Source organism: Trichomycterus rosablanca, chromosome 1 (genome assembly GCF_030014385.1).
Source record: "Trichomycterus rosablanca isolate fTriRos1 chromosome 1, fTriRos1.hap1, whole genome shotgun sequence".
Taxonomy (NCBI): domain Eukaryota; kingdom Metazoa; phylum Chordata; class Actinopteri; order Siluriformes; family Trichomycteridae; genus Trichomycterus; species Trichomycterus rosablanca.
Genome location: NC_085988.1, coordinates 47,150,790 through 47,173,077, shown reverse-complemented (window position 1 = coordinate 47,173,077; position 22,288 = coordinate 47,150,790). Strand labels below are relative to the sequence as shown.

General features: G+C 40.2%; 1 protein-coding gene across 1 annotated transcript in view; it reads left to right on the top strand.

Moving 5' to 3' along the window:
• cspg4 (chondroitin sulfate proteoglycan 4) overlaps positions 1-22,036 on the top strand; it is a 36,700-nt gene extending 14,664 nt beyond the window's left edge. The window contains exons 5-10 of the mRNA XM_063004370.1: positions 6,070-6,246; positions 10,880-11,078; positions 16,701-16,832; positions 17,607-17,767; positions 19,867-20,050; positions 20,191-22,036. Coding sequence (XP_062860440.1) covers positions 6,070-6,246; positions 10,880-11,078; positions 16,701-16,832; positions 17,607-17,767; positions 19,867-20,050; positions 20,191-22,031 — 2,694 coding nt within the window. The 3' untranslated portion in view covers positions 22,032-22,036. The remainder of the gene's footprint in view (positions 1-6,069; positions 6,247-10,879; positions 11,079-16,700; positions 16,833-17,606; positions 17,768-19,866; positions 20,051-20,190) is intronic.
• Positions 22,037-22,288: the final 252 nt, after the last annotated feature.

The window sequence follows — 22,288 nt, the reverse complement described above, 5'->3', positions numbered from 1 at the left end:
CTTGCTGGTTAATTGGCTTCACTTAATCATCTTCTGTACTCACTGGTAACTTCAGATGTTCCTTGATCTTTCTGGAGGTGATCATTGACTGAGTATTTGCTATTTTGGCTAATCTTGGATCCAATTGAACAGTAGTTCCACTCTTCCTTCCGTATCTTTCAGGTTTTGGTTGTCACTTCAAGGTATTTGAGATCATTTTAGCTGAGCAGGCTATAATTTGCTGCACTTCTCTGTATGTTTTTTCTCTCTACAATCAACTTTTTAATCAAAGTATGCTGTTCATCAGAACAATGTCTGGAACAACTCATTTTCCCCAGTATTTCAAAAGGAAATGTGCTATGACCAACCTGTGCAACATTTGCCACCCTCCTACATTAAATAAGGGCCAAAATTGACACCCATTCTTCTGCAGAATGAATGACTTCACCAATTGAACTCCTCACTGCTATTATTTTGAACAACCCCCTTTCAATCAATGCTTCGATTACTCAGAATGAGCGGCATGCATGTCCTAATTGTTGGGTTTGTTTTGTTTTCATTACTCTACTACACTTTCAAGTCAATTTTTTGCTATGTAGAAATAGCATTTCTACTAAAAACAGTGATTTATCAGGTTAATGGTGTTGGACTGCTATTATTTTGAACACTACTGTATACCTTATATAACCTTCTAGCATCTTATGATCTGTAAAATCTTTGATTTTTTAAATTGAAAAATCTTAAGAGAAGTAATCCTTATTGCAAAGGTTCATTCATGGCTTTCCAACCTGAACTGTAAATAATTAACTTATGTCTATTGTAAAGATGCAGAAAATACTGAAATGTGTTTGTTTATTATTAGTTTAGGCAAAATGTGTTTGAGTATTGCATTATGTTTCAAATGAAGTTTAGACCACAATTTGTGGGTAACACTTTTTACAGCTGCTTTTTTATACTTAGGTATATTATGTATTTTAAACCCCATTTCATAAGTGGAAGTTCAAAGTGGAATCTGTGATTTTTTAAGTCTCCAGATTCTTTATTTTACTGACAATAGTAGAAAGAAAAGACTTGCAGTGCTTTTAGTGATCACTGTATTTTGTAATTAGAAACATTTAAAACTTGCTGCCTGCAACACACTTCAAAAAAGCTGGGAAAAGTTAATAGAATATTCAAGTTACATCATTTCACAAGGAGCAGGTGAATTGGTAACAGGTGAGGGAATCATGATTGTGTATAAAAGTTGGATCCACCAAAGGTTGGAAGAGCATTACCAATCAGTTGCCAATTTGTTCAAAAAGTAAAAAGTACATTTCTCAATGCTAGATTGCAAGCAATTTATTAGTCTTCACCATTTACTGTTCATAATATTGTGAAATGATTCAGGGAATCTGGAGAAAAATCAGTTAGTGTAGGGGAAACTATGTGCACTATTTCACTATTTTAGCAAAACAGCTGTCATGGTATGGGTATTTATCAGTGCTCATGGCATGGGTAACTTGCATATGTGTGAACGTACCATTGAGGCAGAGGCATATATTGGAATTTTAGAGAGACACATGCTGCCATCAGGTCGATGTCTTTTCCTGGAAGGTCAATAATTATTTCAGCAGGCCTCATTCTGAATGTGCTACAACTATAGACTATATACAACTATACAACTACTGCAGTCCAGATCTGTCTCGGCCTGTTGAGCAGCTGAAATCTCGTAACAAGCAAAAATGGGTAAAAATTCAATGTTTGGCTTTTTGAGCTGTCTTATTGGTGTCTCTTCAGTTTTGATTACTCGAAAGGTTTTGCTGATTCTAATCACAAGGGTAGGGAAAATTGTAATTTTGCTGGTTTTATTAAAAAGACACAGAGTGAAAGCTGTGTGTTACTCAGTTCCACTGATATCTGTACGTTTTCTTTCAGGATTAGTTCTATAATTTGAAAACACTCAGGCATAAAATGGCATTTATTACATTCTTAATTACAAGCCATTCACAGAATAATAGTCATTGAGCCAAACTTTGATCACACTGGTTGTTTGTACTGCAGGGAGGCTATGTTCTTTGTCTTTCGGGGACAAAAAAGAATCAATTTCTCATTTATGTCCCTTTATGTTTGACTCTTGTCTCTGTTCATTGGAAACTGAAGTCTTTTTGATTCCTATTAGAATAGACTGCGCCTGTGCTGCTTACTGTGTGATACTTACCGCAGTGGTAGAAAGGGCCGCTAGTGGAAAGAGTGAGAGAAATATGACCAGTTTCGGGTGGAAAAGCTCTAAGTGCTGAGTAGTAGAAGGGTAGACCCTGTTCTTAACGCTTCAGTTTGGGGTTTGGCCTCAGCTCCTTTTCTGTTCGTGTACCAGTGGAAACTCTGACAGAGCGGCCCTACTGCCCCAAGCCAAAATAAACTAGCCCATATAATCCTACAATTAAGCATTCACACACAGCTCTCTCTGTGCACCATCAGATCGTCAAAGACACCTTTCTCAACAGAAATCAGTGTAGCTCGAGAAATTAGTCTAAATAAGGGAAACCTTTGATCCAGGCTTAGTTTTGATTAATTGTTAAGGTGCCTTTGCTAGACCAGACAAGACAGTGATGAATAGTAGTGGGGTGAACATTTTGTACTAAACAAACTGTTGTGCTGTTGGGGGAATGTTGTTGGCAGGGTTTAAGTTCATTTGTGCTTTAAGATGAAAGAGTAATTGCAAATCAATACAAAATAAATCTGACCGTCTATGTGATTACATTCCTGGTGGTACTGATCTCTTATAGGATGACAATCCCTATATCCAAAGGGTGTGAGAGTTGATCAATTAATATTAAAATCATGTACATCTTATAGTATGATCACCAGATCATATAATTTGGACTTGTTGAATCTATGCCCACACCTTACTAAGTCACATGAATAAATGAGCCAATATTTGATGTTAGACATTATTACTAGACATTATTCTGATGTAACTGCAAAAAATACTCTTTGTAGTGTTTACTTTTTTCCCTCTTATGCTGGGAGGTATAGACTACAGAATGCAGCCTGCTCTAAATGAGTTCCATATTGTAGGAAAAAAATGCAGACTGGCTCAGCGAAGAGATGAAACCAGAGAATAATGGTCCCTAAATGACTGAGGCCTATTATCAGACATCTCTGGGAATTTCTCCATTCGTCCATGTGGGCCTAGTGGTTCTTTTTTACTGCTGTATAATGTGTGGATCCAGAAAACAAACACACAAGAGCTGCAACAGTGTTACAAGTTTGTTACTCAGCAAAAATATAATTATAAGTCCCTGAAATTTAAAAGCACAAGTGTATGGCAGGGTGTTTAAATATGGCCAGCTCTGATGGCTTATACAAGTCACCCTCTACCACCACCACTTACAACATACAAACACTAAAATGCTTTTACTACAAAAATGTTACTGATGCAGTATAGCAGAAAAAGTAACTTAATGTGTAAATGTGTTTTAAGATCAGAAAGAGCTGTTCAGAGCACTGAACTGTGTCAGATCACTGTGTCTGTAAAATCCTCTTACACATCCTCCAGCAATCAATGTAGTGGCATTATCTGGAAGGTCCATGTTTAATTAGTGGGTAAAGTGTAAGAGATCTAATTAAATTTGGGTCCTGCTTATATAGACACAATGACATCCTCAACAAAGTCAGGGATCTGTGCAGGTCAGTGGTGTCCATCAACCACTAATCCAACCATGTCTTTAAGGACTCAGTTCTGCTGGAACAGGAAAGAGCCATTCCCAAATGGTAACAATGTAACAAGTCTCAAAGTTTTATTTGTCACATATATATCAGCCGATCAGCCATAACATTAAAACCACCTCCTTGTGTCTACACTCACTGTCCATTTTATCAGCTCCACTTACCATATAGAAGCACTTTGAAGTTCTACAGTTACTGACTGTAGTCCATCTGTTACTCTGCATGCTTTTTTAACCTGCTTTCACCCTGTTCTTCAATGGTCAGGACCACCACAGAGTAGGTATTATTTGGGTGGTGGATCATTCTCAGCACTGCAGAGACACTGACATGGTGGTGGTCTGTTAGTGTGTATTGCGCTGGTATGAATGGATCAGACACAGCAGCGCTGCTGGAGTTTTTAAATATCGTGTCCACTTAATGTCCACTCTATTAGGCACTCCTACCTAGTTGGTCCACCTCGTAGATGTAAAGTCAGAGACGATTGCTCATCTATTGCTGCTGTTTGAGTTGGTCATCTTCTAGACCTTCATTAGTGGTCACAGGATGCTGCGCACGGGGCGCTGTTGGCTGGATATTTTAGGTTGGTGGACTGTTCTCAGTACAGCAGTGACAGTGAGGTGTTTAAAAACTCCATCAGCATTGCTGTGTCTTATCCACTCATACCAGCACAACACACACTAACACACCACCACCATATCAGTGTCACTGCAGTGCTGAGAATGACCCACCACCCAAATAATACCTGCTCTGTAGTGGTCCTGGGAGAGTCCTGACCATTGAAGAACAGGGTGAAAGGGGGCTAACAAAGCATGCGGAGAAACAGATGGACTACAGTCAGTTATTGTAGAACTACAAAGTGCTTCTATATAGTAAGTGAAGCCAATAAAATGGACAATGTGTGTAGAAACAAGGAGGTGGTTTTAATGGTATAGCTGATCAGTGTATACATATATACTGTATGTGTCCACAAGTCTGTATTTGTGTTGGAAGTGGGTGCTCCTACTCGCTATTCTGGTTGAGGGCCCAAATAGCTTGCGGGAAGAAGCTCCTTCTCATCCTCTCTGTTTTGGCCTTTAATAAGGGAAATCGTTTACCTGACCGCAACAGAGAAAAGAGTCCATTATTGGGATGGCTGGAGCACCTTTTGGTCTAGATGGACTGTAGGTCTGGTAGCTCAGATGATGCACTCATCGGAACGCACCACCCTCTGGAAAGCCTGCCTATCCTGCTTGGTGCTGTTTCCAAACCAGGCTGTGATGTTTCCTGTGAGGAATGGGGCAGGTGTAGAAGTTGCGCAGTACCTTGGAGGGCAGTTTGAAGTCCCTTAAGCGTCTAAGGTGATATAGGCACTGACGGGCCTTTTTTTGCCAGGGAGGTGGTGTGGCAAGACCATGACAGGTCTTTTGAGATGTTGACTCCAAGGTAGCTGAAACTATCTACTTTCTGCACCGCAGTCCCATTGATCGACAAATTTGAAAGCATTTAATTACTTTGATTTAATTTATTTTAAACACTTTTTTGCAATGGGTAGTTGCAACATCAAAACTTTATGTACATAACATTTATTTTAGTAATCTGCTGAATACCTCCATTTAATACTGTTTACTACACCTATCAGCCCACAACACCCCCACCACACACACACACACACTAACTTGTCATTAAATGTTTGTGTTATTTTCAATAAACTTTTTGGGTAAATGTTGAGTTATGACATTACTATTGGCATTTTGGGCTTTAAGTTCTTGCTATCAAGTAAAAAGGAAAGAACTGAATATCAAAACAAGTAGAAAAGCTTCTTCTAAACGTCAAGCTTGCCAGACAAACACTCGCAATCAGAGAAAATACTGAGCTGTTTCCTTTTTGAGGTGGCAATCATCTGGAATCCATTAAATCTGCACACAGAAGTGAGTGTTCAAGGCTGCTTGTGCTGATCTGGGTTGGTAGCAGCCTGGGGCAAAAGCATACCGGCTCACCAGCATTAAACGACTGCAATAATTTAATGTTTACAACGAATTTGGTTTACATGAGCGTGTATGAGTGTGCTATTATCATATTTTACTAATATTGTTCTATACACTATTAGGGATTTATGAGAATATTCCATGTAATGTATCATATAAAGCACTGCTATTAATAAAAGTTTATTGCACATTAATACATGTGTAAAATATCTCCAGTGTATACTGTTTACTTGTTTTGGCATACTGCGAGCATACTGTTTGTGCGGACTGATTGGACTGACTGAATATATTTGCTCAGCATGTGTGTGCATATTGGTTTGTGTATTTTTATGCCAGTCCTCTACATTCATGTGTGTGCATGTATGAGAGTTGATTTAATGATAATGATTGCATTTTATGCCTTTTCTGTCATGCCCAGGTTCAGCAAAACCTGATCTATTACCGTCACGACAACTCCGAGTCTACAGAGGACAGTCTCACTTTGTATGCCACTGCATTCGATATTAATCGCCGCAGCCTCTCTGTTACCATTGGCATCACAGTGGTTCCCATAAACGACCATCAGCCAGAGCTGCAACGCAACACCGGCCTGGAGGTACAGCATTAAGTGTCTCTTTTACATGCCCTGTCAAAACCACAACGTTTTTTTCTTTAGAGGCTTTTCAACAGATAGTAGTTGGAAAATACTTAAAAAGTATATACTCTCTTGCAACTGGAAACTATTGGATTTCCTTTTTTTTGCCTGTGGTATCACCTTGGTAACTCATATTTTTGGCTGTGGCAAAAGCAGCCAGCCAATTATCTTTCACATTTATTTTCCCCTTAAAATGAGAAATAATAATATATCTTTTTTCCACAAACACAGACTCTATACTTTCACTTTGTCTCTCTTTGTTCACTGCATTAGTCTTTTTCTGCTGTGTTGATTTAAAGCAGGAAGCTGCAGTCTTGTCTGACCTGGCACAGAATGAATAACATAGTGGTGACACTGGCTCCAGGCCCCAAATCCTACTTAGTCAAACTCCAGCTGGTATTTATTAGGAAGTATCCCTCCAAACACACATCCAGCATGTCAAGCAGTCTTTCAGTGTTTATTATATGGTTTCCGGATTCTCTAAAACACTTATTGTAACGTGATCTGTATGGCCTAGATGACACATCTTGGGTATAGAAACTGTAATCAGAATTATCCACATAAAAATGTAAATGCTCCAGTAATCAATTTTTAACTTACTTTATTCCCATCATTTAATCTACTTTAAACAGAGGACATAGAACTACAGTTGCCACTATAGGAAAAATTAACAAATACTCAGGGTTGGTCTATATACAGTGGATTTAAGTCAGACTTTATTGTGAGTACAGCTAAGGCAACACTAAAGTGGCTTCAGGGCAAGTTTCTAAATGTCCTTAAGTGGCCCAGCTAAAGCCCAGACATCTGGAGAGAGACCTAAGAATGGCAGTTCACAAATGCTCCCTGTCCAATCTGGTGAAGCTTGAGAGAATCTTCAATGAGATGAAAATCCAGCTGTTCGAAGCTTGTAGAGATAAATACAAGATAACTTGCAGCTGCAATCGCTGTCAAAGAAGCTTAAACAAAGTATTGTATAAAGGGTGAATAAGAGATGTTTTTATGTTTGTCATTATGGGTGATTGTGTCGATTAATGGGCAAAATAACAATTATATCCATTTAAAATCAAATCCACAAATCAAATCCACAACACAAGCAATTAATAAAGGAGTCTGTTTACTTTCTGAAGTGCAGTATTTGCTTTGTGTTTGATATTAATTTTAAAAAGGTGATAATAATATTACTTATAGTCCGCTAGGACACCAGCACCGAGACTCTGAACTCCTCGGTTTAAAACTCTGCGTTGCCACCGGTCTGCTGGGCACCATCTAGCGGGTATAATTTGCTAGTGCCGGCAGCAGACGCGGTTCTGCTAGGGTGGGATGGCCAGACTACGTGAGTGAGGTCTTCAAACGTTGTGTAAGGACACTGATTGGCAGATAGAGAGGCACCTGTGCAGAGCGCTGAGCGTGGATCGCAGAAATATACCCACCTCGACTGCAATCAGGGATCCCCCAGCAGCGGAAGACAAATTGACTACGCTAAATCGGGAGAAAAATGGGAGAAAATGCTTAAATAAAAAATAGAAAAAAAACTGTGCAACTAGATGTATTATGTTGTGCATCAGTTAAATTCTTTACACATTTCTCATAGTACAAAAGCAGATTTTGGGGAGATTTAAAAATGACCATTGGGCTTGTTTCATTTACCGTATACCTGACTGTTGGGCTAATCTGAATGGCTGTTGGGTGGCTTTTTTATGCTGTCATTTTAAACCTGGCCTCCAAAGCATTCTATTTCATGCTCTGATAAAAAATCAACAAACAACTACAATCAATTTTCTTTGTTTAATTACATTCCAGCAGCGTCTTATTTATGACAGGCCTGTTTTAGTGGTTCTTGAGTTATATTAGACCATCTAGACACATTTCTATACAGCATAAAATTGCAGTTTGAGCAACTACAGTTCCATGTATTTTAAAATGGGTGCAGTCAATCTTGCTATTTTATTTATATGGGAAGTGAGCAGCAGTTGTATAGCATGTATATTACCATATAAAATGAACAATATAATAATCTATGATCTAAAAAAGCTACTAACAAAAAGTAGATAATCACAAATGAATAAGGTGGCTAAAATAACAGAAACACACAAAACCGTCCACAGCCCACAATGTGAAAAGTGGATTTAACAGGGATAGTGCAGAACTAAGAATTGGTTGTCACAATATGACAGGCTTCTCTGGTTGTCCACGGCAACCCAGTTCTCAAAAAAGGAGAAAATATAGGGAACCCTCAGAACAACTCGGGAACGACAACGCACAAGCTGCATCACAACCTTACCAACTGGCACAGCCTGCACATAAAGTGTATTTACAGGCACACTCCACTCTGGAAATGGAACATTATGCCACCTCTAGTGTAATCCTTTCTCAGTGCAACACCTGTTGAGTTCCTAGAAAGAAATAAGTCTCTTGGCAACAGAAAAGTGGACCAAAATGAACCCAGTATAACAGATTTCAGATAAAAGTAGGTTTGCCAGACAAAATAGCTGGCAAGTCTAAGAGGAAGAAAATGTGATTTATATATATATATATATATATATATATATAATATATATAAGAGAGAGAGAGAGAAGGGCAGTTGTAGTCTAGGGGTTAAGGTACTGGACTAGTAATTGAAAGGTCGCTGGTTCAAGCCTCACCACTGCCAGTTTGCCACTGTTGGGCCCTTGCGCAACGCCCCTAACCCTCAATTGCTCAGACAATATGCTGTCACGGTACAAGTCACTTTGGATAAAAGCGTCTGCTAAATGCTGAAAATGTAAATATAGAAACCCTCCCACCTGAAGAAAATTAACGAACACGAGGTGTCGACTTTTCAAAAAAAGGAATCAACATAGCAATCATCTGCACCTCCGTGCCCCCTCTACCATCCATAATGAGCAAGTAGAATAAGGACATGACCCCTCTTTTTTTTTTTTACCTCTTTCAGCAGCTGTGCTGTGTAACAGTAATACCAGCTTTAACTACATCTCTTCATATTACTGCTTTCTAATCTAAAGTTCAAATTAACCTCAAATATAAAAAACTACAGTTTGTACTGTATATAAACACAGGAATTCCATGTCCTAACCATTATAACAAACAAAAGCAACAAAAACTGATATGACTGCATAAAGGCTGCGATTTTGATATCTTACAAGATTATTACATGTCCCACTGTGCCATTATGCCAATAGAACTGTGCCTGAATTTGAAGGCAGACTGTGCGATATTATGTGTTTTCCATATCGGATTATACAATGAAGATTTTTAGAGAAAATTACGTTCTGCTTGCATCATCAATCAGTGTGTTTTAGTCTCATATTCTCATATTCTAAATGAGGTTGCATGAACAAAACTAAATTCTCTGTGTATTAGTGGCAATACAGTTTTGGGGTTGCCAAATGAGTGTTTTTATGGCAACCCTACTCATAAAGAACCAAGACATCCGAAACTCAGTACATTGTTAAGCACATTGTCCATGGTTGCTGGTGTTAACACATCCAATCATAGACGTGATGAAAAAACTAAATGTTGATGGTCATCTGTTAGGAACTAATTTGCATATCCAGAAGAGCGAATTCATGGTTGACATTGTAAGACAAGAATTTCCCTTTTACTTCATATTTATAAAGACAACAGAACCACACAGCACATTCGGATTTAAGAGCATGATCAACGTGTGAAGTCTTAATCATTTTAATCTTAGGGACATGAAATCAGTCCTAACTAATGTGATGTATTGATGGATTGTTAAGTTCTTTAAACACAGCTCTCCTGCCTTGAGCTAAAATTAACTCCACCACATAGTTTGTGATCAACTTTAGCCATTGATTAGCCATGAATTATCAATTTCCTCCACATTTTGCAAGGACGGACTTGATATCAGAATGTAATATTGCTGCCATCAAGTGGTGAGCATAAGCAATTCACCTTAGGCTTTATACTATACAGTGCAAATTTCCTTAATGACACTAGAGGGAATAAATGAGCTAAATGTAACATTATATTGACCCCCATTCCCCAATCCCACCTTACCCAGCCATTAACAGACTAGTGGAGCCTTTCAAGGTGAACATACTGCACTTTGACTCTTGCCATTTAAAAAGAAATCCACACATTAATAAGCATATGTTGTGTAAAAATTACTTCCCTTAATTTTTATGGAATCAGTGCTCTTGCTTGACTGTGTCCCTGCTTTGTGAACTGAATTTCTTTGCCAGCCACGTTTTTCTCACCTAACTCTCCCTGGTTTTGTATGGAAAGCATTAGATGAAGGCAGCAGAGGTTAGCAAGGCAGCATAAATCGATAGAAGCCTTTCAATGCACGTCTCACTCTTCTCCCTACTGACTTCTGCTATTTAAGAAAGTCTTTCAGGAAAGCTGCTCTGGCTCTTTCAATTAATGTTCCATTCAGCTCTGAAGCCATTACAGGTCCATTAGAGCCCACCGAGGCCTGAGAGAACAATCCCTTTTTGCAACGCACTTTATCTTCACATGCCGAGCTGCTACACAGCTCACAACAAACAATCTGACCCCTTTTCGAGCATTTTTTATCCACCAAAGCTAATATATTTTGTATACTAATTTTTCTTCTTTTTTTCTTCTATAGCTTCTAGTGGGTGAAGAATCAGAAATTATGAACAAAGCGCTCAACACAGAGGATTTGGACACCCCACCAGATACATTGTTATACAACATACAAAGCATCACGAATGGAATACTTGCCCTAAAAGAGTCTCCTGATGACAATATTAAAAGTTTCACCCAAGACCAGATCGACAACGGAGAGATCATTTTCATCCACCAAGGTACTCCATTATAGAAGCTTTCTGGCTTACTTGAAAAAAGTAACACAGCTGTTGAACCTCTTCAGTGCGTGTGGCTAAAACACTTAAACTTAAGGAAGGCAAGGCATTCCCCACCCAAACACTGAGTAGTCCAAATCATTTTCGATGTTACATGAGGAGGAGAGATGTGCATTTCGATCAAAGTAACACTTTATTTAAACAATTAAACCTTTGGCTCAAATGATTCTTCCAAAACCAGTACAAAAGTTTAATATTTGTAGCATTAAAATATAAATTAACAGGTCAATAAAGGTCAATGTGACTTCCCATTTAGCAACAGAGAAAAGGGGTAAATAAGAATATTGATACCTTGTCCGGCTGGGGCTGGGCACCTACATGAACAACGATTGGCTGTTGGCTGTTGCTGGCTGATTGATGGCGCCTGCACAGAGTCACAGTAATAATGCCTTGAGAAAGTGTGGCTCTCAATGCACACAGCTGATCCACATATGAACTCGCCTGGTGCAGGTGAAAAGATAAGTCGGCTACTGCACACGTGTCGGAGGGGGCGTGTGTCAGTCTTGCTCTCCTCAATCAGGGTGAGGATCAGCATCAGTAGAGAAGAAGCATAATGCAATTGGGTAATTGGATACGCTAAAGTTGGGAGAAAAAAGGGAGAACAAAAAATTATATATATATATACTGTATATATATATATATATACAGTGTATCACAAAAGTGAGTACACCCCTCACATTTCTGCAGATATTTAAGTATATCTTTTCATGGGACAACACTGACAAAATGACACTTTGACACAATGAAAAGTAGTCTGTGTGCAGCTTATATAACAGTGTAAATTTATTCTTCCCTCAAAATAACTCAATATACAGCCATTAATGTCTAAACCACCGGCAACAAAAGTGAGTACACCCCTTAGTGAAAGTTCCTGAAGTGTCAATATTTTGTGTGGCCACCATTATTTCCCAGAACTGCCTTAACTCTCCTGGGCATGGAGTTTACCAGAGCTTCACAGGTTGCCACTGGAATGCTTTTCCACTACTCCATGACGACATCACGGAGCTGGCGGATATTCGAGACTTTGCGCTCCTCCACCTTCCGCTTGAGGATGCCCCAAAGATGTTCTATTGGGTTTAGGTCTGGAGACATGCTTGGCCAGTCCATCACCTTTACCCTCAGCCTCTTCAATAAAGCAATGGTCGTCTTAGAGGTGTGTTTGGGGTCATTATCATGCTGGAACACTGCCCTGCGACCCAGTTTCCGGAGGGAGGGGATCATGCTCTGCTTCAGTATTTCACAGTACATATTGGAGTTCATGTGTCCCTCAATGAAATGTAACTCCCTAACACCTGCTGCACTCATGCAGCCCCAGACCATGGCATTCCCACCACCATGCTTGACTGTAGGCATGACACACTTATCTTTGTACTTCTCACCTGATTGCCACCACACATGCTTGAGACCATCTGAACCAAACAAATTAATCTTGGTCTCATCAGACCATAGGACATGGTTCCAGTAATCCATGTCCTTTGTTGACATGTCTTCAGCAAACTGTTTGCGGGCTTTCTTGTGTAGAGACTTCAGAAGAGGCTTCCTTCTGGGGTGACAGCCATGCAGACCAATTTGATGTAGTGTGCGGCGTATGGTCTGAGCACTGACAGGCTGACCCCCCACCTTTTCAATCTCTGCAGCAATGCTGACAGCACTCCTGCACCTATCTTTCAAAGACAGCAGTTGGATGTGACGCTGAGCAAGTGCACTCAGCTTCTTTGGACGACCAACGCGAGGTCTGTTCTGAGTGGACCCTGCTCTTTTAAAACGCTGGATGATCTTGGCCACTGTGCTGCAGCTCAGTTTCAGGGTGTTGGCAATCTTCTTGTAGCCTTGGCCATCTTCATGTAGCGCAACAATTCGTCTTTTAAGATCCTCAGAGAGTTCTTTGCCATGAGGTGCCATGTTGGAACTTTCAGTGACCAGTATGAGAGAGTGTGAGAGCTGTACTACTAAATTGAACACACCTGCTCCCTATGCACACCTGAGACCTAGTAACACTAACAAATCACATGACATTTTGGAGGGAAAATGACAAGCAGTGCTCAATTTGGACATTTAGGGGTGTAGTCTCTTAGGGGTGTACTCACTTTTGTTGCCGGTGGTTTAGACATTAATGGCTGTATTTTGAGTTATTTTGAGGGAAGAATAAATTTACACTGTTATATAAGCTGCACACAGACTACTTTTCATTGTGTCAAATTTTCATTTTGTCAGTGTTGTCCCATGAAAAGATATACTTAAATATCTGCAGAAATGTGAGGGGTGTACTCACTTTTGTGATACACTGTATATACAGTGTATCACAAAAGTGAGTACACCCCTCACATTTCTGCAAATATTTCATTATATCTTTTCATGGGACAACACTATAGACATGAAACTTGGATATAACTTAGAGTAGTCAGTGTACAGCTTGTATAGCAGTGTAGATTTACTGTCTTCTGAAAATAACTCAACACACAGCCATTAATGTCTAAATAGCTGGCAACATAAGTGAGTACACCCCACAGTGAACATGTCCAAATTGTGCCCAAATGTGTCGTTGTCCCTCCCTGGTGTCATGTGTCAAGGTCCCAGGTGTAAATGGGGAACAGGGCTGTTAAATTTGGTGTTTTGGGTACAATTCTCTCATACTGGCCACTGGATATTCAACATGGCACCTCATGGCAAAGAACTCTCTGAGGATGTGAAAAATAGAATTGTTGCTCTCCACAAAGATGGCCTGGGCTATAAGAAGATTGCTAACACCCTGAAACTGAGCTACAGCATGGTGGCCAAGGTCATACAGCGGTTTTCCAGGACAGGTTCCACTCGGAACAGGCTTCGCCAGGGTCGACCAAAGAAGTTGAGTCCACGTGTTCGGCGTCATATCCAGAGGTTGGCTTTAAAAAATAGACACATGAGTGCTGCCAGCATTGCTGCAGAGGTTGAAGACGTGGGAGGTCAGCCTGTCAGTGCTCAGACCATACGCCGCACACTGCATCAACTCAGTCTGCATGGTCGTCATCCCAGAAGGAAGCTGACGCACAAGAAAGCCCGCAAACAGTTTGCTGAAGACAAGCAGTCCAAGAACATGGATTACTGGAATGCCCTGTGGTCTGACGAGACCAAGATAAACTTGTTTGGCTCAGATGGTGTCCAGCATGTGTGGCGGCGCCCTGGTGAGAAGTACCAAGACAACTGTATCTTGCCTATAGTCAAGCATGGTGGTGGTAGCATCATGGTCTTGGGCTGCATGAGTGTTGGTGGCACTGGGGAGCTGCAGTTCATTGAGGGAAACATGAATTCCAACATGTACTGTGACATTCTGAAACACAGCATGATCCCCTCCCTTCGAAAACTGGGCCTCATGGCAGTTTTCCAACAGGATAACGACCCCAAACACAGCCTCCAAGATGACAACTGCCTTGCTGAGGAAGCTGAAGGTAAAGGTGATGGACTAAACCCAATTGAGCACCTGTGGCGCATCCTCAAGTGGAAGGTGGAGGAGTTCAAGGTGTCTAACATCCACCAGCTCCGTGATGTCATCATGGAGGAGTGGAAGAGGATTCCAGTAGCAACCTGTGCAGCTCTGGTGAATTCCATGCCCAGGAGGGTTAAGGCAGTGCTGGATAATAATGGTGGTCACACAAAATATTGACACTTTGGGCACAATTTGGACATGTTCACTGTGGGGTGTACTCACTTATGTTGCCAGCTATTTAGACATTAATGGCTGTGTGTTGAGTTATTTTCAGAAGACAGTAAATCTACACTGCTATACAAGCTGTACACTGACTACTCTAAGTTATATCCAAGTTTTATTTCTATAGTGTTGTCCCATGAAAAGATATAATAAAATATTTGCAGAAATGTGAGGGGTGTACTCACTTTTGTGATACACTGTATATATATATATATATATATATATATATATTCTAATATTTAAATATTAAAGTGTGTGCATTGGCCCACAGTATTCTCAGTGCATGGCCATCAGCAGATCACAGAAATGCAGGTTTTAGATGGACTTGGCTTTTGATATTTTTGCTTGACCTGGCAACCCTGTGTGTCATTATTCATACAGTAAGTATATAAATTGTTGTGTTTAGTGGAGACATGTTTCCTCTGCTAACTTTGTTGATTATTATCAACTTGCTCACTTGGTAGGCCCACCCTTTAAAATGTAAGAACAGCTTTCACAGCACAACAGTGCCAACTAAATCCTTAAAAGTCACCAGTTACAATGCTAGCTTTTATCAGTGATTGCTTACTTGTGCTGCTTGTGTCCTGTTTACATTTTAGGCTGTTAGGTGAATAACTGTAGACCACATCACCTAACTCCTACTTTTAATGTATTTAGGTTTACATGCCTGCAAATGCCCCCTCCCCAGTCACCAAGGCTGCATCTGAAATTGCATACTTCCATACTGAACAGTACGTGAAAGCAGTACGCGAGAGCGGGTAGTGCGAAAAGTACCCGGATGACCTACTGCATCAGCAGCCATTTTTGAGTATGCAAACAATGCTCACTTGCGGTCCGATAATCTATCCCATAATTGAACTGGAGCCGCAAAGGCATTTGTAGCAAAGAAGAAAGATGACAGACAAACATTAAAAATGTTATGATTTAGTACAACCCTGAATAACGTTATGAGTAACTTTGTAGAGAATGACTGAATTAATTTAGTCTGATTTTAAAATTGTTGTAACTGTAGCAATGTGATGTCATGCATCATGTGACGTTGGTAAGATGGCGGACGTAGTATGTCTGATGTTGCATGCATACTGCACACTTGCGTACTGAAACGTACTGGCCGAGCAGTGCGCACTGCCTCAAATTTTGTGCATACTGTTTAAGTATGCGATTTCGGACGCAGCCCATGCTTACCTTTCCTCCTCTGTTGTTTTAAAATTACACACACTTTTACATTGTCAATGCCAGGTGTCATCTCCTGGTAAAACTGTGGAATTGCATGTCATTTACTTCTTTTTTTACTTTTTTTTTTTTGAATGTACGAAAACTATGTTGTCCAAGGTCCAAGCTGCCTGATTTACCTATCTATACAGAGACAGTCTGTGTAGTGGCAGTGTTAATTATTGAATAAATTGGAAGCTTCAATTGGCAATTGGATTGCTGATTCAAGCACCACGACTGCCGAATTGTTACTATTACACCACTAAACTCTAATTGCTTGCATTGTATTTGATCGTAATTGTAATTTGTTTTAGTGTCTGCTAAATGATTTTAAGGTTTGGAACCAAAACACTAAAACAGGGATTTTCAGCTTAGAGTTAATAGGTCATTTGTGACCATTTTGTGCAATAATTCTATGTATTCATGCAAGACACTTTTGGTCACTATTGTGACCAGTTTCAGCCAAGCTGATAAATAGGTTAAACCCCATTCTTTTAAAGAAAAATACTTTTAGTTTTTTTTGTTAATGGTAAAAAATGTTTGATGTAATCATATAACCATAAAACCCATTTTTCTCTGCCAATTAAGATCCCAAAGGGGGGCAAACGGAAAGTAGCAGGATGTTTTACCCAATGGTGCCTGACTAATGAAGCGGTTTCTGTCATCAGGGTCTGAATCTGGTGGTTTCAGCTTCACAGTGACAGATGGAGATCACACCACTCCTCTCTACGTCTTCAATGTCACAGCGAGACAGCTAACAATTTCAGTGGAAGCCCAGGGCGAGTTACTGGTCTTCCCAGGTGGGTTTCCTCTGGCAAACTCAATTTCAATACCTAATAGATAGAAACATAAACTCATACCAAATCCATCTGTACCTCTGTGCCTGTGGGATATTCTCTGGCATAAGATACAAAATACCAGGGCCGCTCAGGTGGCGCAGCGGTAAAGTACGCTAGCGCACCAGAGTTGGGGTTTTGACTACATCGTATCGAATCTCAGCTCTGCCTTTCCGACTGGGCTGGGCGGCAGCATTAACAACGATTGGCTGTTGTTCAGGGTTAGAGGGTAAAAAAGTCGGATCATAGGTCCTCATAACTGGTGCAACTGCGGCCCCCGCTGGCTGACTGATGGCGCCTGCACAGGGCTGAGGAATAATGCTGATGGGGGTGTGGCCCTCCGTACACAGTGACCGTCAAGTGTATGAACTCGACTCGTGCAGGTGAAAAATGCAGTCTGTACTGACTGTAAGTGCCGGAGGGGGCGTATGTCAGTTGAGAGGCATCCTCAGTCAGCGGTGAAGGGTCGAATCAGTATAGAGGACGCAATCAGGGTAATTAGACACGACTAGATTAGGGGAGAAAAATTTGGGGGGAAAAAGTGGGGGGAAATAGAAAATAAAAAAAAAAGATACAAAATACCATGTAAGCTACCATGTGAGCATCCCATTTACCTTTAATGATGGATCTGTATAGATGTTTTGAACATAGCTGTGCATGTTTTATCAAATTTCATAGAAAATATATATAAATTGGAGGCATGCATTTAAATAGATAAATGAATCTGATGTGTCTTAGGATCGAGGCAAGTGATCAGTGGTGATATCCTCCAAGCAGTGACCAGTGAGGATGGAGATGAGATCAGCTACTCGCTTGTAAAGCCTCCACGTCTGGGACGACTAATCAAGCCCAACCAGAGTGGACAGTTTGAGCAAATCAACAGCTTTTCACAAACTGAGGTAAATACTGTAAATATTCGTTAGTATTTGAAATCAATCTAGTTTTAAGATTTCTCTCGTTTACCATCTTTGTCCACAAGGGAGCAGCATTGCACAGTTTTGGGAGCTTGTGTCTATTAGATGTAAGCTTAAGATGAATTGACTCTGATTAATGAGCCCTTTATTTTTTGATTGCTGCCAGAAATCAATCACAGAAAATGTAAACATTATATTTAAGGAAATATCAAAAGCCTTATGGCACTTACACATATTGACAATTGATGAGGCATGAGGCTTTCTTGGCTCCTATCTCCATCCTCCGATGATCTAGCATACTCAGGATGTTATTACACAAAATAAAAATAGATATCATGATCATTACTGTATGTAAATATTTTGGTAAGGGAGATAAAAATAAAACTCTTAACAAAAATACTATTTACAAGTTAGGAGTAAGGTCAACTCTTGGCTTCAGACAGTTTGACTTCAGAAAGTCCTTCTTGCAATGCAGGTATACTAATCCTGGTATGATTGACCATTCTTCAAAAAGAAAATCTTCCAGTTCTTATGAACTATGTAAAGAAAGTTCTTTCCATAAAGCTTACATAATAATCTGGTAACTATATTCTGGTGTTGCATGCATTCTAGAACAATTGTAGCACTTTAAGTGGATGAATATAAAAGAAATCATTATCAGCAAAGAATACTTGCACCATAGGCTGCATCTGGACTTGTCAAAATGTCTCATACTTGGAGGCTGTTATACAATCATACAAATTAATTACTGGACCAAACAGTTATATTCCACACTATTATTAGCTGCAAGCAGTTTAAGGGTTTCATTTTAAGGCCATTTGGCTTTCATCAGGCCCTAATCTGTTCAGATGTAGGAAATATTGTAAAGGCGTACTCATGAAACCAATAATATGCATGAGTCCTATTCATTTTAGTGTGTAACTAAACTTTTAACTATATAAGTGGGATGTATTGTGTTACGTATGTTTGTATGTATGTTGTGTTATGTTTTATTCTGAGCTAATATGTAGTTTTATGGGCAAAGTTCAGTTCGGATCAGAATTATCTCCAAAGACCTCTACAACCCTAAATCAGAAAAAGTTGGGACAGTATGGGGAAAAAACGCAGTGTTCCTTACATTTACTTTGACTTTTTAAATTGGAGACAGTTTGAACCCAAGATATTTCATGTTTTGTCCAGTCAGCTTCATCCAAAAAGTTGAGACTATTTAGGGGCTAGTAATGAGGTAAAAAAAAAAATGATGTGAATTCAAAAGGTGATGTCAACAGGTAATTGTATTCATGATGATAAGCACAACAATTGCACTGAGAGTGGTCTGGGGCATCCTGGGAGTGCCATATTAGCTATGCCCATTCTTAAAATCCCAGAACATAACCTAAATCTGTTAGAAGTTCGAATGGTCCACCACCCAAGCAGCATCTGGTCAGTGGGGTTGTCTTTTGGTTGTTAAATGGGGTATAGGGTATAGCAACATATGGACTACAGTCAGTAATCGTATACCCACACAGTTAATCTGAATAATAGGTGAAGCTTATAAAATAATCAGTGAATGTACACAACATACTGTATGTGTGCTCAGTGTGTGTATGTATGTATATATAAATATATTAATTAAACTAGATTTCTTGATGACAGTTACAAATTACAGCACTGGTATAATTTTATAGAATAATATTGTTCTGTACACATTGTGGAGGTAAATTCTAATTGACACTTCTTTTAATGTATGGGTGTGTTGTTTTGCCTTTGTTTCATGCCTTGGCTATAAGTAGAAATTAATTATATAGCCTGATAGAAAAAACAGTGGTGGGTTTTATTTCCCTTTTTTACACTAACATTATCCTCATGATATTTAGCTCATGATCAGGTGTCCACATATTTTTTAGTTTATTAACATTATAAATGCATTATGTTAAACATCAGTGAATTGGTCTAGTAAATCACAAAGCTTGTATTTTATTGAGCATACCAGTAAGAATATTACGCCATATGTGTGTGTGTGTGTGTGTGTGTGTGTGTGTGTGTGTGCTTTAATGGCTGCATTTAATCTGTTTCTACATTCGTTTCTTGATTTTTTTTATCAGCTGAATGCTGGTGCAGTTTATTATGAACACCAAATGCCCTTGGAACCCTTCTGGGTAGTTAAAGACTCAGTGGAGCTTGAGCTCTCGTCACCCCCAGCAGCACAACTTCACCACACTCTTCCTGTTACTGTGTCCTACTATGCTGCTCATCGTAATGTGTCTTCACAGTTGTGGAAGAACAAAGGTACTGTTTTGAATATTTTAAATATGTACATTTTGGCACAATCAGTTTAAAATCTGGCATTAGATCTTAGCTGAAAATCAATAATAGAAATAATAGAAAATGATACCCTGATGAGATGTTTCTGGCGTGTTGCTTTGCAGGTATGTCAGTGGTGCAGGGGCAGTCTAAGGTGATCGACTCCTCTATTCTTGATGCAGCTAACCTTCTAGCCAGCCTGCCTGAAGATAAACGGGCTGGACAGGACATCGTTTTTGAGGTACGGCAGTTCCCTGCACATGGCCGGCTCACTCTTGAAGGTGCAGACCTTACACAGGATGCACCCTACTTTCTTCAGACTGACATTAATAAAGGGAAACTGGAGTTTTACCATGATGACTCGGGTGCACCTTCAGATAGATTCTCCTTCCGCGTCAGACTGAACCCCCATGGACATCCATCTCAGGCTACAGCAGGAGCAATAGTGCTAGAGGAGGTGTTTCTTATTTCAGTTAGACAAAGAGACTTCAGCCCCCCAGAGCTTGTCAGTTTGGACCTGCTGCTGGAGGCTCTGCAGAATTCTACCACTGTACTGTCCAAGCAGTATCTCAACACCATAGACCAGGACAACACACCTGATGAAGTCAGATTCACTATCCTGAAGAGCCCTGGCAATGGGCACCTTATCTACATGGATTCCAGGGACAAAATCCACCAGTTTACCCAAGATGATGTGAACATGGGCAGGGTGGCGTTTGTAAGTGATGGTAGCTTGTCTGATGGATTTATGGAATTTACTATCTCTGATGGAAAGCACCAATCAAAACCACACATGATGCACATTGGCATCCTGGCTAAAAAGCTTGTGCTGACTAAGGTGGCAGAGATCGAGGTAAAACAAGGAGATGATGAGACTCCCATCACAGAAGACATGTTGAAAGCATCCACAGGGGGGCCTATAGAGGAGGAGGTGCTTTATAAGATCACGAATGGTCCTAAGTATGCAGCTGTGATGGTGGACAGACAACAAACGTCTGCCTTCACCCAGAAACAGATCAGGGAAGGAAGAGTAAGCGTACGCTTTATCAAGTCCACATCTCCAAATGACAGCTTCTCCTTTGTAGCCCGCAGTAGAGCAGCTAATGTTTCCTCTAGCCTTAACATTACAGTAAGACCCCTAGCGAATGTGGCCAAGGATCTCATGCTTCCACTAGGCTCTACAGTTCTGGTAGACAGGAAGTTGTTAGATGCTACACCACTTGCCAACAAAACCAGAACATTTCCAACCTTTAGTGTGACCCAGCAGCCCAGAGGAGCAAGATTCATAAGGAGAGGTGGGCCTACAGATGGACAACCTATTGAATCCTTTACCCAAAGAGATGTGGATGAGGGTCGTGTGGCCCTGGAGTTACTGAATGGCACTGGAAATCCAAAAGCGAAAGGTCAAGACCAGGATCATGATGAGGCTCGCCTTCTTCTCAAATCACATGGAGTGCCTCCTGCAGAGTGCATACTTACCTTCCAGATGGCTCCTTACGATCCTGCAGGAATCTACCCTGTCACCGTCCTCAAAGTCCCACCCTCTGTTGGCAGCTCTGAAAAAAGTAAAGCAGACCAGCCTGATGTCAAAATGAGTAGGGAAGGGGACTGGCCATATAACGTGGATCCCACCACAGCCTCTACTGACCCTCCTATATCCCCAGTTTCTAGACGGAACTCAATATGGGCCATCCTCGTTCCTATCTTTATCATCCTCATTTTACTGGTCCTAGCTGGTTTGCTTGCATTCTACCTGGTGCGTCGCAACAAGACAGGAAAGCACAATGTCCAAACAGCTGGCAGCAAGCCAAAGAATGGAGAGGTAAGCCAAGAAACCTTCAGAAAAACTGATCCAACAAGCAACATTTGTATGTCAAATATGGCGTCCAAAGACACAGATCCTGAATTATTGCAGCACTGTCGGACAACAAACCCAGCTCTGAAAAAGAACCAGTACTGGGTATGAAAGGGAGGAAAATAGAACTCTTTTCTTGATGCTGTATTGACGTTTAGTGTTTTTTCACAGATTTGCCAACATGACTTTTAAAAGGTATATGGGTCCTCCTTGAGTCATTCCTAACTGTCTTAAAATTATAAATACTTTGGTAAATATCACCTTTTTTGCATTTGTCTCTGATAAACAGAGTTTAAGTACAGTAGAGCAATCGGTTCCACCAGTTTCAAAGTCTTTGTGTTGTTGTATAGAGTTCCAGCAAGGTAACA